This window comes from Onychostoma macrolepis, chromosome 19 (assembly GCF_012432095.1).
Source record: "Onychostoma macrolepis isolate SWU-2019 chromosome 19, ASM1243209v1, whole genome shotgun sequence".
Classification (NCBI taxonomy): domain Eukaryota; kingdom Metazoa; phylum Chordata; class Actinopteri; order Cypriniformes; family Cyprinidae; genus Onychostoma; species Onychostoma macrolepis.
In genome coordinates, this window is record NC_081173.1 from 19,559,474 (window position 1) to 19,572,113 (window position 12,640).

Below are 12,640 nucleotides of genomic sequence, written 5' to 3' on the forward strand. Positions count from 1 at the left end.
ACAAAGTACACATAAAATATGCTTTAAGTAAGGGTAACATAAGTATGTTTTCTGTAAATACACTAAAACCTCACTAAACGTATATATGCGTGTGTTTAGTATATTCCTTAAAAATGTAACTAAGAATATATTATTAATTAACATAATATTTCTACTATACATTTTAGAAATATTGTAATAGTGTGCTTGTGTTTAGCATATTCCTTAAAAGTGTAACTAAGCATATATTTATTATCAAAGTATTTCTAGTATAGTCTTTATAAATACATTAAATGTATGCTTCTGTTTAGCATATTTCTTAGAAGTATAACTAAGCATATATTTAATACAAAAGTACTTCTAGTATACTTTTTAGAAATATTTTCAAATGCAATTCAATATATTTTTAATGCACTTCAAATAAGCATGTTGGGAATACAACTGTATTATAAACATACTACTTGAATTTCAAGTATAGTTTTAATACATTTAATACTACGTCTTTTTCACCTGCTTAGGCCTATAATATATGATATCTTAAAATTAATATATAATTTTTATAATTATAACACCACTAAAAATGAACTTTTGACACCAGGATATCACATTATTCGGATATAAAACAATTTGAAAGGAATCTCAGTGGACCGTTCAGCTCTCAGACGCTATTGTCCTTGAACCTTGAGAGCTTATTTTGCCTTTTATTTAATAAAAAAATAAATAAATGCCGTGTAATCAGTAGCCGCTTATAATGTGAGCTAAAGATAACCAAATTTCATCATTTTCACCACCGCCTCCCATTCAAGGGGGAGTAACTCTGTGCGGTGGAATTTTATCAGACGTGATTTGATTGGCTCTCCGCTAATCCCCCTTCTCTGCGAACTCATATTCCATTGGACGTTCTCACTGTCAATCAGGCTGTCTGTGCCCGCCCACCGGCGGCGCCAAATAAGGCACATAGTACCGCTGTGTGTGTCAGTAGCCCGGACGGCTCCGTCTCATCCCGCACCGTGAGTCAAGCGTGCTCGGCTGCGACATGACCAGAGCCCCGCAGACCTGGCCATTCAAATATGGAGCAGTTTAAAACGATCATTTCGGTGCTTTGGATATTATTGCTCAACAGAAACGAGGAGTCCCGTGCAGAGGAAGGTATGTGTCTTTATAGTTGTTAAGACGCCAGGTAAATTGTTTCCGTACATGGCGTGAAGTGTCTAGTGGAAGTATAACTCTCACTGCAGGTGTGAGCTTTTCTTATGCCGGCGCTGTAAAGTTAATAAACAGATACAGAGAGGACCGAATCAGTGATGCTTTTGCATTATGAGAAGCTTTGATTAAAACTAAAATCGAAATGACAGTCGGCGTGCTTTTAAAAACAATGATCCTAAGGAATCCGCTATAGGACGCTTTTGACAAGCTGCAACAATGTGTTGTTTAAGGGGAAAATGTTCATAAATAAAATGAATGTATATGGTTAAATTCATTATCTGTTTTATATTAATCCTCTTTTGTGTTTGAATTGCTTAGTTACTAAAACACAAGCAATTCACAATAAATTGTGGTTGTGTATTGTTTCAAAACAAAATGGTTTTTAGTATTGTAATATGGAGATTAAAATGACAAGATGAATGTTTAAAATAAAAAAGATACTTCGACAATCTTGTATGTACATATATTTTCTTAATGATCTTTATTTTTAAAATAAAATGTACATACATTTTTCTGTATCGTCATAATCTGTTTATTCTTTTTTTCTCTGTCTTGTCATTTCTCTTTGTCATATCTTCATTTTTCATTGTCATGTCATTTTAATCTCCTTCTAATACTATAAAAGCAGATTTCAATAGATCAGACTGTTATACCGGATTCACAATGTGCTTTCTGACTGTGCTGCTCCTGGTGGGATTGTTTGACAGTCATGAAAGCTTCAGCAGTTTTGATGCCAGGCTGTCGCATTAGGCTCAGGTGAGGTCAACTAAGCGTCCTAATGAGTGGCATGGCACAGAGAGGGAAAGAACAGATAATAGCTGCGTCCCTTCAGGCTCTTTGGCTATGCTGAAGAAGCCCAGCTGAGCCAGGCTGCTCTCTCTCTCTTTTTTCCCCTGCTTGCACTCTCGTACACAATGCTCTCATGTGCACATGGCTGAACTCTGCCAGCCCCCGTCCGTCCTCTGCTGGAATGCTGGTCGACTGGATTAGAATCGTTGCCTTAATGAATGTTTTGACAGCGATTAATTGCTGTGAAAGCGATGTGTTCTGAAAGGCCTTGTGTGGCTGCGGTGATATGGACGTTTTCTGATTGAGCTGAATATGTTCTCACTGTACGGAGAACCTCTTTGTCCACAATTACATCCCAGTCCTGCTGCGTCGGTTCTCTTTGTATTCAGCCCCACTGTATTCGGTCGCTGACAGGTGGGATTCAGACGGGATGAGAGCTCTTTGTATAATATGCACCAACAAAGAGCTAACCTAAAAGTGAAAGTCGTAGTCATTTACTTACCCTCATGTAATTTCTAAACTCCTATACGATGACATAGCATAGCATATGCCATCTTTTCTATGGTTTATTTAGGGTCAACAAAATTTATTTTTAAATAAATGAATACTTCTATTCAGCAAGGATTGATTAAAAGTAACGGACATTTATAATGTTACAAAAAAATGATATTCTCGAAAAATGCTGTTATTGCGAACATTCTATTCACAAATATTAAGCACATTATCAATGTTGATATTAATAAGAAGTTTTTTGAGCACCAAATTAGCATATTTGACTGATTTCTGAGGGACACGGTGAGACTTCTGAAAATTCAGCTTTGCCATCTCAGGAATAAATTACATTTTAAAATGTATTATAATAGAAACTGTTCTTTTTAATTGGAATAATATTTCACAATATTACTTTATTTTTCGTTAAATAAAATGCAGCTTTGGTGAGCACGTCTTTTCAAAAACATTTTTGTTTACTTTAAATGATATTATATATCATATGGGAAAAGCTGCATAAACATTCTCTCACGCTTGCTCCATCCATCTCTCCTTTCTTTTTTTTTTTTTTCTATGTCCTATCCCATTCCCCAAAGCGCAGGTGTCTTTCCTCACATAGTCGGTTGTAGGTGGAGGCCCCTCATTCCTGACCCTTCAGCCTTAACACACCTTGGCATCTCATTGTGGGCTTATTTACTGCTTTTTAGTGGGTTTGCGGTTGTTGCGGTGGTGCAGCGCTTTCGGCCATGTGCCGTCGCATCTGCCGCGTTGGTCATGCTGTTCCTGTGCCATTTAAGTACTCTGTCAGGGTGCAATTCAGACCATATGAGGGCACTTACCTAGGAAAGCTTTATACGCCTGTCATCTCTGTGCTGGGTTCCATCAACAGACTCTGCCAAACTCCTCCTGAACAGTATTATGCTCTCTGAGTGTGTAAAATCTGGACTTGGGCCCTGAATGTATTAACATTGTGGCAATATCGTCATTTATCGATTCAAACAAAGACCAGTTAGCATGGAAATTCATGCTAAAAGCATTTATTAAAAGCATGATTTTTAGTCCTGGCTAATGGTGACAGGTTAGACTGTCGGATGTCTGTGCTAGCGGTGCCTGTACTTGTTGTTGAAGGTGGCAGCCGGACTGTGCGGGCAAGGTTAGAGTGATTTGTGAGGTTGGCAGGCGTAACTGTGACATCCAGGAGTTTATTTAGTGGGCCGTTGTGATGTGTGGACTCACACTGAGCAAGAAGGAAAGTAAAACAATGAGGGCTGGAGACAGGAGATGGCTGTGTCTGAAAGTAGAAAAATGCTTTTTTCGTAGGCAGTGTATGGAGGTAGAAAGGTGAGCCATTTCCGAATTTAATGTTTGCGCAACATCCTAGCTCTATTTTAGCAGCCTCGCTGCCTTCTATGGCAGCATCCTAACTGAAACAGAACCACATAAACGATTGATCTGGAGCGCTCTATATAGGCAGCGACTTGTGCGTCATAGAAATAGTGTCATGAAAGACAACTAAAAATTGATTTCAGTGCAGGCGTTGTGAGAGGAATGACGCAATATTGGCTTAAAATACATTTTTGAGTAAAACAGTCTATTTTAAATTATTGAGAAGCTGTTTATTAAGAATTTCATTATTATAAGTGGGTTTTTTTGCTTTGCTCATACTCACCGAACTTTTCGCTATGCATTCTAAGATCACATTCTTTCTTAGTGAAGGGTACATGCAACGCTGCCCTTAAATTTGACCTAAAGAAAGTATTATTGCAGGTAGGGTTTTTCACAATATCACATTTTCCTAACATCATTATCGTTGCCTATAGAATTCACAAGAACAGCATTATCACAATATCTACAGAAACTTTGAAAAAATTCTATAAAGTCAATTTCATCCTTAATGTTATTTTGTGTTTTCTATTTTTTTGGCTTATGAATCACCCTCAAAATATGAATGTAGGGAGGAGAAGATTGAGGTTGTAATTATAACTCTACAAAAGCACGCAAAAAGAACTTCCTGCAAACTGAGGTGTTTCACAGCTCATTTTTATGGAACCCAAAGGTGAGCAAAATATTTGGGTCAAGTCCAAAAACAACATGTGCCAGTATTACTGTGTCATTGTCTTTAACTTTTTTTGATAGGTTGCAACCAGCCTTAAGGTGCAACACTGCCACCTACTATGTTGGAGTGTTCATTAAATAGTTACTGGCACTAGATTATTTATGGTATTATCATTAGTGTACAGTCAACATGTTGCCAGTATTTCATTTTTTAAATATTACGTTATGGTCAATAGCAGTATATTACGACACCTCTAAGGGCAGACAGTATAGTTAAGTTCCTCACCTTTTTGGAACAGCCTTCAAAACTTAAACGTTCTTTTTTCATGTTTTTACACTTCTAAAGAAAAATAAGCACTGTAATCATTAAATATTTGCTTGGGTACATTTAAAACTCACTCAAATTTCTTTTAGAATTTGCTTGAATTTATTAAAGATGTCATGGAAGTCCATCTGAAACCATTTTCCTTAGGAAGAAAATTGAACTGCCTCTTCGGTCATTGACTGACTGGGCAGCCGATGTAGGACTTAGTCACAATTACCCATAATACCCTGTGTGGATGTCATAAGAGAATCGTTCCTTGCAGTCTGGTAATTAAGCTTGATCTGTTTCCTCACAAATTGACCAAGTCCCGTATTGAGTGGAACCATGCGGATCGATGCTACGTTGTTCTTTGCAGCTTTAGGAGAAGGGTCACCGGGATTCATCTTCGTTCCCTGTGAGGACAAGTTTCTGCTGGATCTGCAGGAATGCCCCTGGAGGTGGAGTCACGTCTGAAGTGGTTTTGTGAAGGGGATGGATGGTTTTATTACCAGGAGAATATGGATGTTTTTGGAATGCCATGCAGCTTCATAAAGGTGAAAAATGAAACGTACTTTATGCCGTCAGTCTTGGATGAACATGGAAAACCAACCAGCAGGATGCTTGATTGTCCTTCCAACTGCATTGTGTATTTGCGTTTGAATATTTATCTATGTACAGTGCTGGAATGTGTCAGACAGCTGGCAAAGAACATGCTGTGAATGTACCTGACCTCTTGTGCTGATCTTTATATTTAAAGCACTCTAGACAAGCATTTCCTCTGTGAAAATAGGTTGTTTGTTCTTAATGTGGTTTAGTATCTTGATTGTAATATGGACATTAGGGATGATGAAGAGGACAGGTTTGCTTTTGGAGGTACGGAGGGCCGCTAACATGCAGATGTGAGCTTATGTAAGACTCCAAACCCCTGGCTCTTTTAAAGGTTTAATTAATAAGACAAAGGAGCAGTAGAGAGTAAATGTTGCTTTTCTCTGGCTATGCAACATGGCTGTGAGATTCTTCAGTTTCATTTTTAGAGTTTTTGAAGCTGAACACACTTTTCGCAAGGTCGACAAATTTTTCCCAGAGTTAACTGAGGACAGAGGTATTGATTTAGGGTCATCATCTCTCCAGGCACCTGACCATCTGTAGATCTGGGTGGAAATGCGACTTAATGAAAGCCGATAGCTGACATGAAGAGTTTGCATATGGAATGCCACCATTTTATTTAGAGTGTCATTTGAAAGTATTGATCAAAAAAACATTTTGACAGTAAGAATGATTAAAATGGAACAGATGATTTTTTTTGCAGATAATTTCAATTATATTTCCATTATAGAAAATTCACACACAGGCTATATAAAAATATAATAAAAAAGTTAGATACATTTTAAACACAAAAACATGTTTTTTTTATGCTTGCAAATAAGCGCTTGGCTACATCGTCATTCACCGGAGAGAAAATTTTATAGTACAGTTAGTAAAAGTACTACAATACCAGGAAGGAAGATCGGGTTGTTGATGTTTGCCTGCCATTCTTGCTCTGTCTGCACAGCGTGTGTGATCGCTCTGATGATGTATCCTGTCTGCACAAACCGGGTGTGCAGAGGTATGCTAATACATATGTTGACAGGCAGGTAGGAAAGGTGACGAACATTTATTGGTCCTACGCCTTCCACAGAATATATAAATATAGATAAATACATTTACCACTTAACTTAACAATTGCTTTTAGGATGTGAAGAGACTTTCAACCAGCATAACAAAAAATGTTTCTGAAGACAATCATGGACTGATACAGTCGTTTCTGAAGGATTGATACAGTGTGACACTAAAATGTCACAATGAGTTGTTTCACAATAGACAACCAATCATAGAGTGCCTCAGTGCTTAGCTCATTAAATATTCATGAGCTTTGCACACATACAAAACCTTTCACATGTAAATTTAGTTTTGAGCATCTAAGAGAACTCAAACCAGTTATAATGACAAAAAGTAACACCAAAGCAGCTAACCAGAGCGATGAAGTATAAAGTAAGAAGACATCCAGAAAGGTCAAATTTGCGCATTCCCATAGGTGGACAGTTGCATGCCTTAAATTGTCCAATCTCTGATTTAATATCATGAATATTCAAATGTTGTTCCAGGTATCAGCAGTCTGGAATAAGATATTCCTTGATTACTTTAACGCAGTGTTTTTAAAAAGATGCTGGCTTATCGTTTTATGTTTGTTAGTGTTTCATTGTTGCTTATGTGATTTTGCTTTATTGGACCTAATGCATATCAAATAACAAGAAAATCTCTCTGCCTATACATTAGTGGTGAATTCCATCTCAAAGCTCATAACAAAGGCCATGTGCCGCATCCCCACTGGGAAACTACTTAAACTTTAATGTTTCATTCAGCATCCTCACAGCATTGTACAGACTGAACTGTCGCTCAGCGTAAAGGCTTTTATATTTGAACCACCTGATATGTAAAGTGGATTTTAAGTATCCTCTGCCTGCACATTGAGTGATGCCTGATAGACACTTAAGACACTTACAGCAATTTACTCATTCCTGAGTCACCCACATGGGTGAAATATGTCTGCCTCTCCCTGTCTGGTATGCCAGCGTGACATGGACTTGGCCCCTTCGGCCCCCTCAGATGCCCGTGAAGCAGCACTCCGGTGATGTGCAAAACCCCATTAATCTTTTGAAGAGGCATTTGACCTTTCAAACTCATTAAGCACGGCAACCTCGCACATGCCGGATATGAGCCTTCCTGCTCACCTTCTCTGTCTCCCTCTGCCCCCTTTATCAGGGCCTAGATAGGAACTATGTTCTCTCTCCTTCCTCACCGTGCAGCTTTGACCACTGACCTGGAAAATCGCCCGACCTTTTAATGCGTGGTTTCCCTCTGATGAATAAATTCATAAATTGTACACTCTGGCATGAAGGCTTTACTCAGTCTCCCCAGAGCCGAGATCAGGGCCACAGGTTTAGTAAGCCTGACTTTTACGATTACACTCGCTCCCAGTGGTAGGAAAACAGTTGGTGTTGGGTTCCAGGGGATGGACTGATAGCGTTAGTTGATGGAAGCTGCTGCTGCAGAGGTTGGAGCTGTGGCATAGCAATTTAGTGCATGGGCTCAGATGTTGAGTTGTGTTGCTCATTTGTCAGACTTGACGGTGCTCACATGGGACGTTATTGTAGAGGTCTAGAGATGAGCTTAAAGGTCCACTGAAGTGCTTTGAAACACGCACCTTTATTCTATGTGTTGATGTCATTTTAACTGAAACAGGAAGACAGGGCGGGACATATCAAGCAGCCCCGCCCCCCTCCCCCTTTTAAACAGCCAATAGCGTTTATTTATATCACAGCTTGGGCTAGAGCTTATGAGCTCGGTAAAGCTGCATTTGACAAGGTATGACAGCCTCAATCTCATCCATATTGCTAAAAAATATAGCATTCTGTGTAGAATTCAAATGGGACCGATACATTTTGTGGTCTGCGTCGAATCGTGCATTGTGATTACCTCCATGCTCTCGTGTCTCTGGACCCGGAGCAGACTGTGTGTGCGCGGTGCGGCAGTTCGCGAGACACGGTGCGAAACCAGACTACTTTCGCCCAAATGTAAAGCATATTTACACTGTCTGAATCGTTCCCTATTCCCTATATAGTGCACTACGTGCCATTCACCATACAGAAAATACAAATTCTGCGAACAAGTGACCGATTTCAGCCGCAGCTTCAGCGTGTATTTATAGTGTAGGGGGCGGGACGGTTCGGATTCTAGAGAGCATTTGATTGGACAGAAAGTTTGATGAGAAGCTGAAGTGCAGAGTGATGTCATCAAAATCGTTAATCCATGTCAGCGGAAGTGAGAGACTGCAAGTTTTGTTTGCTTGTATCTTGTAAATAAGAATTTTGTAATTGTTTTGGAGCACACTAGCTCATAGATAATGTTAAGGCTAACATATTCAAACTAAAAGCCAACAAACTTCAATTTTGATTTCATGGGGACTTTAAATTAAGTTGAACTGCTTTTAATTTTATGCGTCGTCTTAAAAGTAATAGCACGCTAATTAAAACAACACTATTAAAAATAAACACTCCTCAAAAATCAACAGTTATTTTTGTATTTTCTATATTTTATAGCATTTATAATATTCAGAATTTGCTTTTATTATCTTATTTTCTGTTTTAGATTTAATTTAATTAGTTTTAGTAATTATGTCCTAATGTAATTTTTATTTGTTTGTTTTTATGTATTTACATAGAGCTTTAACTACTATATTTTTATGTGTGTGTGTGTATATATATTTATTATTATTATTATTATTTATTTATTTTTTTTACTTAGTTTATATTTTAGTTATCTGTCAATACAAGATCTGCCAATGCAACATTTAATTTTTTTTTCTAGCATTCTAACATTTGTAAAGTTTTTCTTATATTTATATTCATCAGCTTTATTTAAAGTAATGAAAACAGTTAACAGTAACAACACTGCTAATCAACTAGTTGGTTATTGGACGATTAGTCATCTAGTTAATCATTGTAGCATATCTTGTTTGTTGTTTCATGTTGTTCTGACCTGATTTTATTTCGTTGTCTGATCTTTTTTTCTGTCCATCATTTCCTGCCATCTTCCAATAAATGTGTCAAAAAGGCCGACATAAAAATAAGATTCAAATTATTAAAATAAAACTGAAAAAAGGTCACAGAAATTGCAAGGGGAAGAGATGACATTTCAAATGTAATATAATGTTTACTTGATCAGTCACGGCGTAGCTCTTTTGAGTTTGCCAAATTAAACGAAACAAACAAATAAAAATAAACAATCACGAAAGGTAAAGCAGGACCTCAGAATAATGGAATGACGATATTTTTCTTTAACACTTTGTTCACAGATGATTGTGGGAGCTTCTACGCCTGTGTCATTGTTTTTGTCCTGAAAGGGTTGACAGCAATCTCGCAGGCAAATGAGCCAGAGCTGTGGCTATCTGGCTGAATTGCAAGCTCTGCAATCAGTGTGTGAAGTGTTTGGGTCTGTGTGTATTTCTACGTTTGCTCTGATTGCAATCAAAACAACTAAGGGGGGTCTGCTTTCAGAGGCAAAGAGTGCATGTGAGCATTTCACTAAACGGTTAACCCCAAGCCAGGGTCACCTCGAATCTCAGATATATCAGATATAACATTGTGTATATCGTCCAGCTTGAAAAATAAAATTCTTGATGCTATTTTTTTTATAGTGGAACTTTTCTGTAATATCACAACTGGTGCTTCATCTAGAGGCATATAAATCCTGGCACGCTTGGAATGGATATGCTATAGAGATAACAGCTTGATTTATCGGCTTTTTTACTCTTTTTAAGATCTTGTGCATGCTCAGATGTGCACTGTGATTGCTTTTTCAGAGTGTTTAGGAGGCTTTACGTTCTGTTCAAGAAGCTGATTTCTCAGGGCTCTGAGCTGTTTGCTGATAGAATGTTTATTATTGCGTGATGTACTGTGGAGGTTTGGTTGTTGGGCTGCAACAACTAATCGATAAAGTTTGATAATGAAAATAGTTGACAAATGTCATTATAGATTAGTTTTTTTGTTGTTGTTGTTGTTCTATTTTATTATGATATTTATACTTGGAAAAATGTATAGCATGCCATGAATTTACTTTTTGTTGTTCTACAGCATTTTCTCATAATGACTAGTCATGTGATATGAAACATAATGGTGTTTGACTTTAACATCATCAACACTGTGATGTGCCGGTTTGTAATTGCACCTTCATGCTACTTTTATTCTTGCACATTAAGGAAAGTATTAAATAAGATGCATAGAAAAAAATGTCCAATACTGTTAAAAGATTTGGAGCCTGTAAAACTTTAGCTGTTTTTAAAAGAAGTCTCTTATGCTCACCAAGGCTCCATTATTTCCAGTAAAACTGTAATATTGTGAAATATTGTTACAAATTCCAATAACTCTTTTCTATTTTAATGTTTTTTTTTTTATTATTGTAATTTATTCCTGTGACGGTAAAGCTGAATTTGAAGCGGTCATTACTCCAGTCTTCAGTGTCACATGATCATTCAGAAATTATTTTCATATGCCGATTGGGTGCTCAAGAAACATTTCCTTTTAGGATTATTTGATCATTAGTATATAGGTCAGAAGAGCAGCATTTATTTGAAATAAAAATCATTTGTAACATTATAATGTATCTTTATAAATATATGTCTTAACTGTCTCTTTTGATCATTGCAATGTAGAACTTAGTAGTAATATTAATAATGGTACATTAATACTGAAAATGTAGATTGTTTGGTTAACTGAACAAATTGGTGACAAAATATGTAACTGCAGTACTGTTTATATATAAATTGGTATATTTAGCAGAATGTCAGAGCTGCTGTTTTTCAAATGTCCCTAGTCTTCATCCATTCTCATTGTTCTCTGCTAAAAAAATAGCAGCTTTGACATCCTGCTAAATAGTTTATTTTATGTTGAACACGATAAAGTAAATCACAAGGGCTTGGAATCACAGAATGAGTAAATGATGAAACATTTTAATTCTTCAGTGAACTATCCCTTTAAGTGTGTGTGTGTGTAGTGTATGGTGATGTAATGTGTGGTCAGATGGTCAGTTGGCGAGGTGGTGTGGTCCTCTCTCTCAGGGCCAGATGGGGAGGCTCTCAGGAAGTGCCAGTTCCTCCTCTCTATCCACTCAGCGAGCATGTCCTCACACACACACACACACTCAATTTAATGTCTGCGTTTGTGTGTGTGTGTGTGTGTGTGACAGCGTCACCCTTTATTTCTCCTTGTCTCTGAGGTAATTGTAGATTACTTTAGCACTCCTTGAAGGTCAGCTCAAGGACAATTTAGCAGACAGAGTCTAAATGAGAAGAAATAGGATTCACCTGGCAGGGAATGCGTGTGTGTTTGGCCCTTTGCTTTTTTTGGCGATGTTCCTAAGGCTGTTTCTAACCCAGAATGCAGCTCATACAGTTGTGTGGACGTCAGTGAATGACTGATGTTATGATGGCCTTGTCTTTGTGTGGATGGTTGATGACACCAGTACTTCTGTTGCTTTCCATTCATTACCACAGAACTCTTTCAGTGTCTCTCTCTCAAGTATGACTCAGCTAAACCAAAGTATATGACTACAGATCTATTAAAGTTTGACATTCCAGTATGACAAACCGAATGAAAGCACAAATGCTCCAGTCTTCAGTGTCACATGATATTTCAGAAATAATTCTAATATGCTGATTTGGTGCTCGATTAAACATTTCATCTTATTATTCAGCATTTATTTGAAATAGAAATCTTTTGTGCCATTGTGCAACTTTTTGCTGCCACTTTTTATCAGTTGTAAGCTCCCTTGCTCAATACAAATATTAATTTCTTTAAAAAAAAAATCTTACTGACCTCAAACCGTTGAACTCTAGTGTGTATATACTTCCTCACAGGTAGCAAAGGTGCAAATCAATGTCACCAAATGTCAACCTGAAGGCAGTGCACATAAAAGCACAGTGAATTCTTCAATAGAGAGATGGTGGGACTTATTGATGGGCATAGTTTGCATTAGGTCAGTTTGTAATGGCATTTTAAACCTGCCAGAAAGTAGTATCTCGGTTTGTAGCTCAGTATTTGATAGTTCTGCTGAATCAAAGTCAGATCACATTCCTAGTGTTTGAATCAGTTCAACAAATACTTCAGAGCTGAGTTCACCAAATCCTCCAATACAACTAAAACAAAGCCCAAATGCCATTGCACCTTACAAATAACACAGCAAATACAAACATAGCAGATGTATATTATTACAACAACAGCA

The 12,640-nt window shown here is 37.4% G+C and overlaps 1 protein-coding gene across 5 annotated transcripts in view; it reads left to right on the forward strand.

Moving 5' to 3' along the window:
* The first annotated feature begins 912 nt into the window (after window positions 1-912).
* LOC131525577 (ephrin type-A receptor 7-like) overlaps window positions 913-12,640 on the forward strand; it is a 138,544-nt gene continuing 126,816 nt past the window's right edge. For 4 of the 5 annotated variants that reach the window (XR_009267258.1, XM_058753387.1, XM_058753388.1 and 1 more), the window contains exon 1: window positions 913-1,128. Coding sequence is in view for 3 of the 5 variants with exons in the window: in XM_058753387.1 (XP_058609370.1) it covers window positions 1,050-1,128 (79 nt within the window). In the remaining 2 variants the exon portion in view is untranslated. Of the gene's footprint in view, window positions 1,129-8,166; window positions 8,228-12,640 lie in introns of those variants that run through there. The other variant, XM_058753389.1, reaches the window with a different exon arrangement.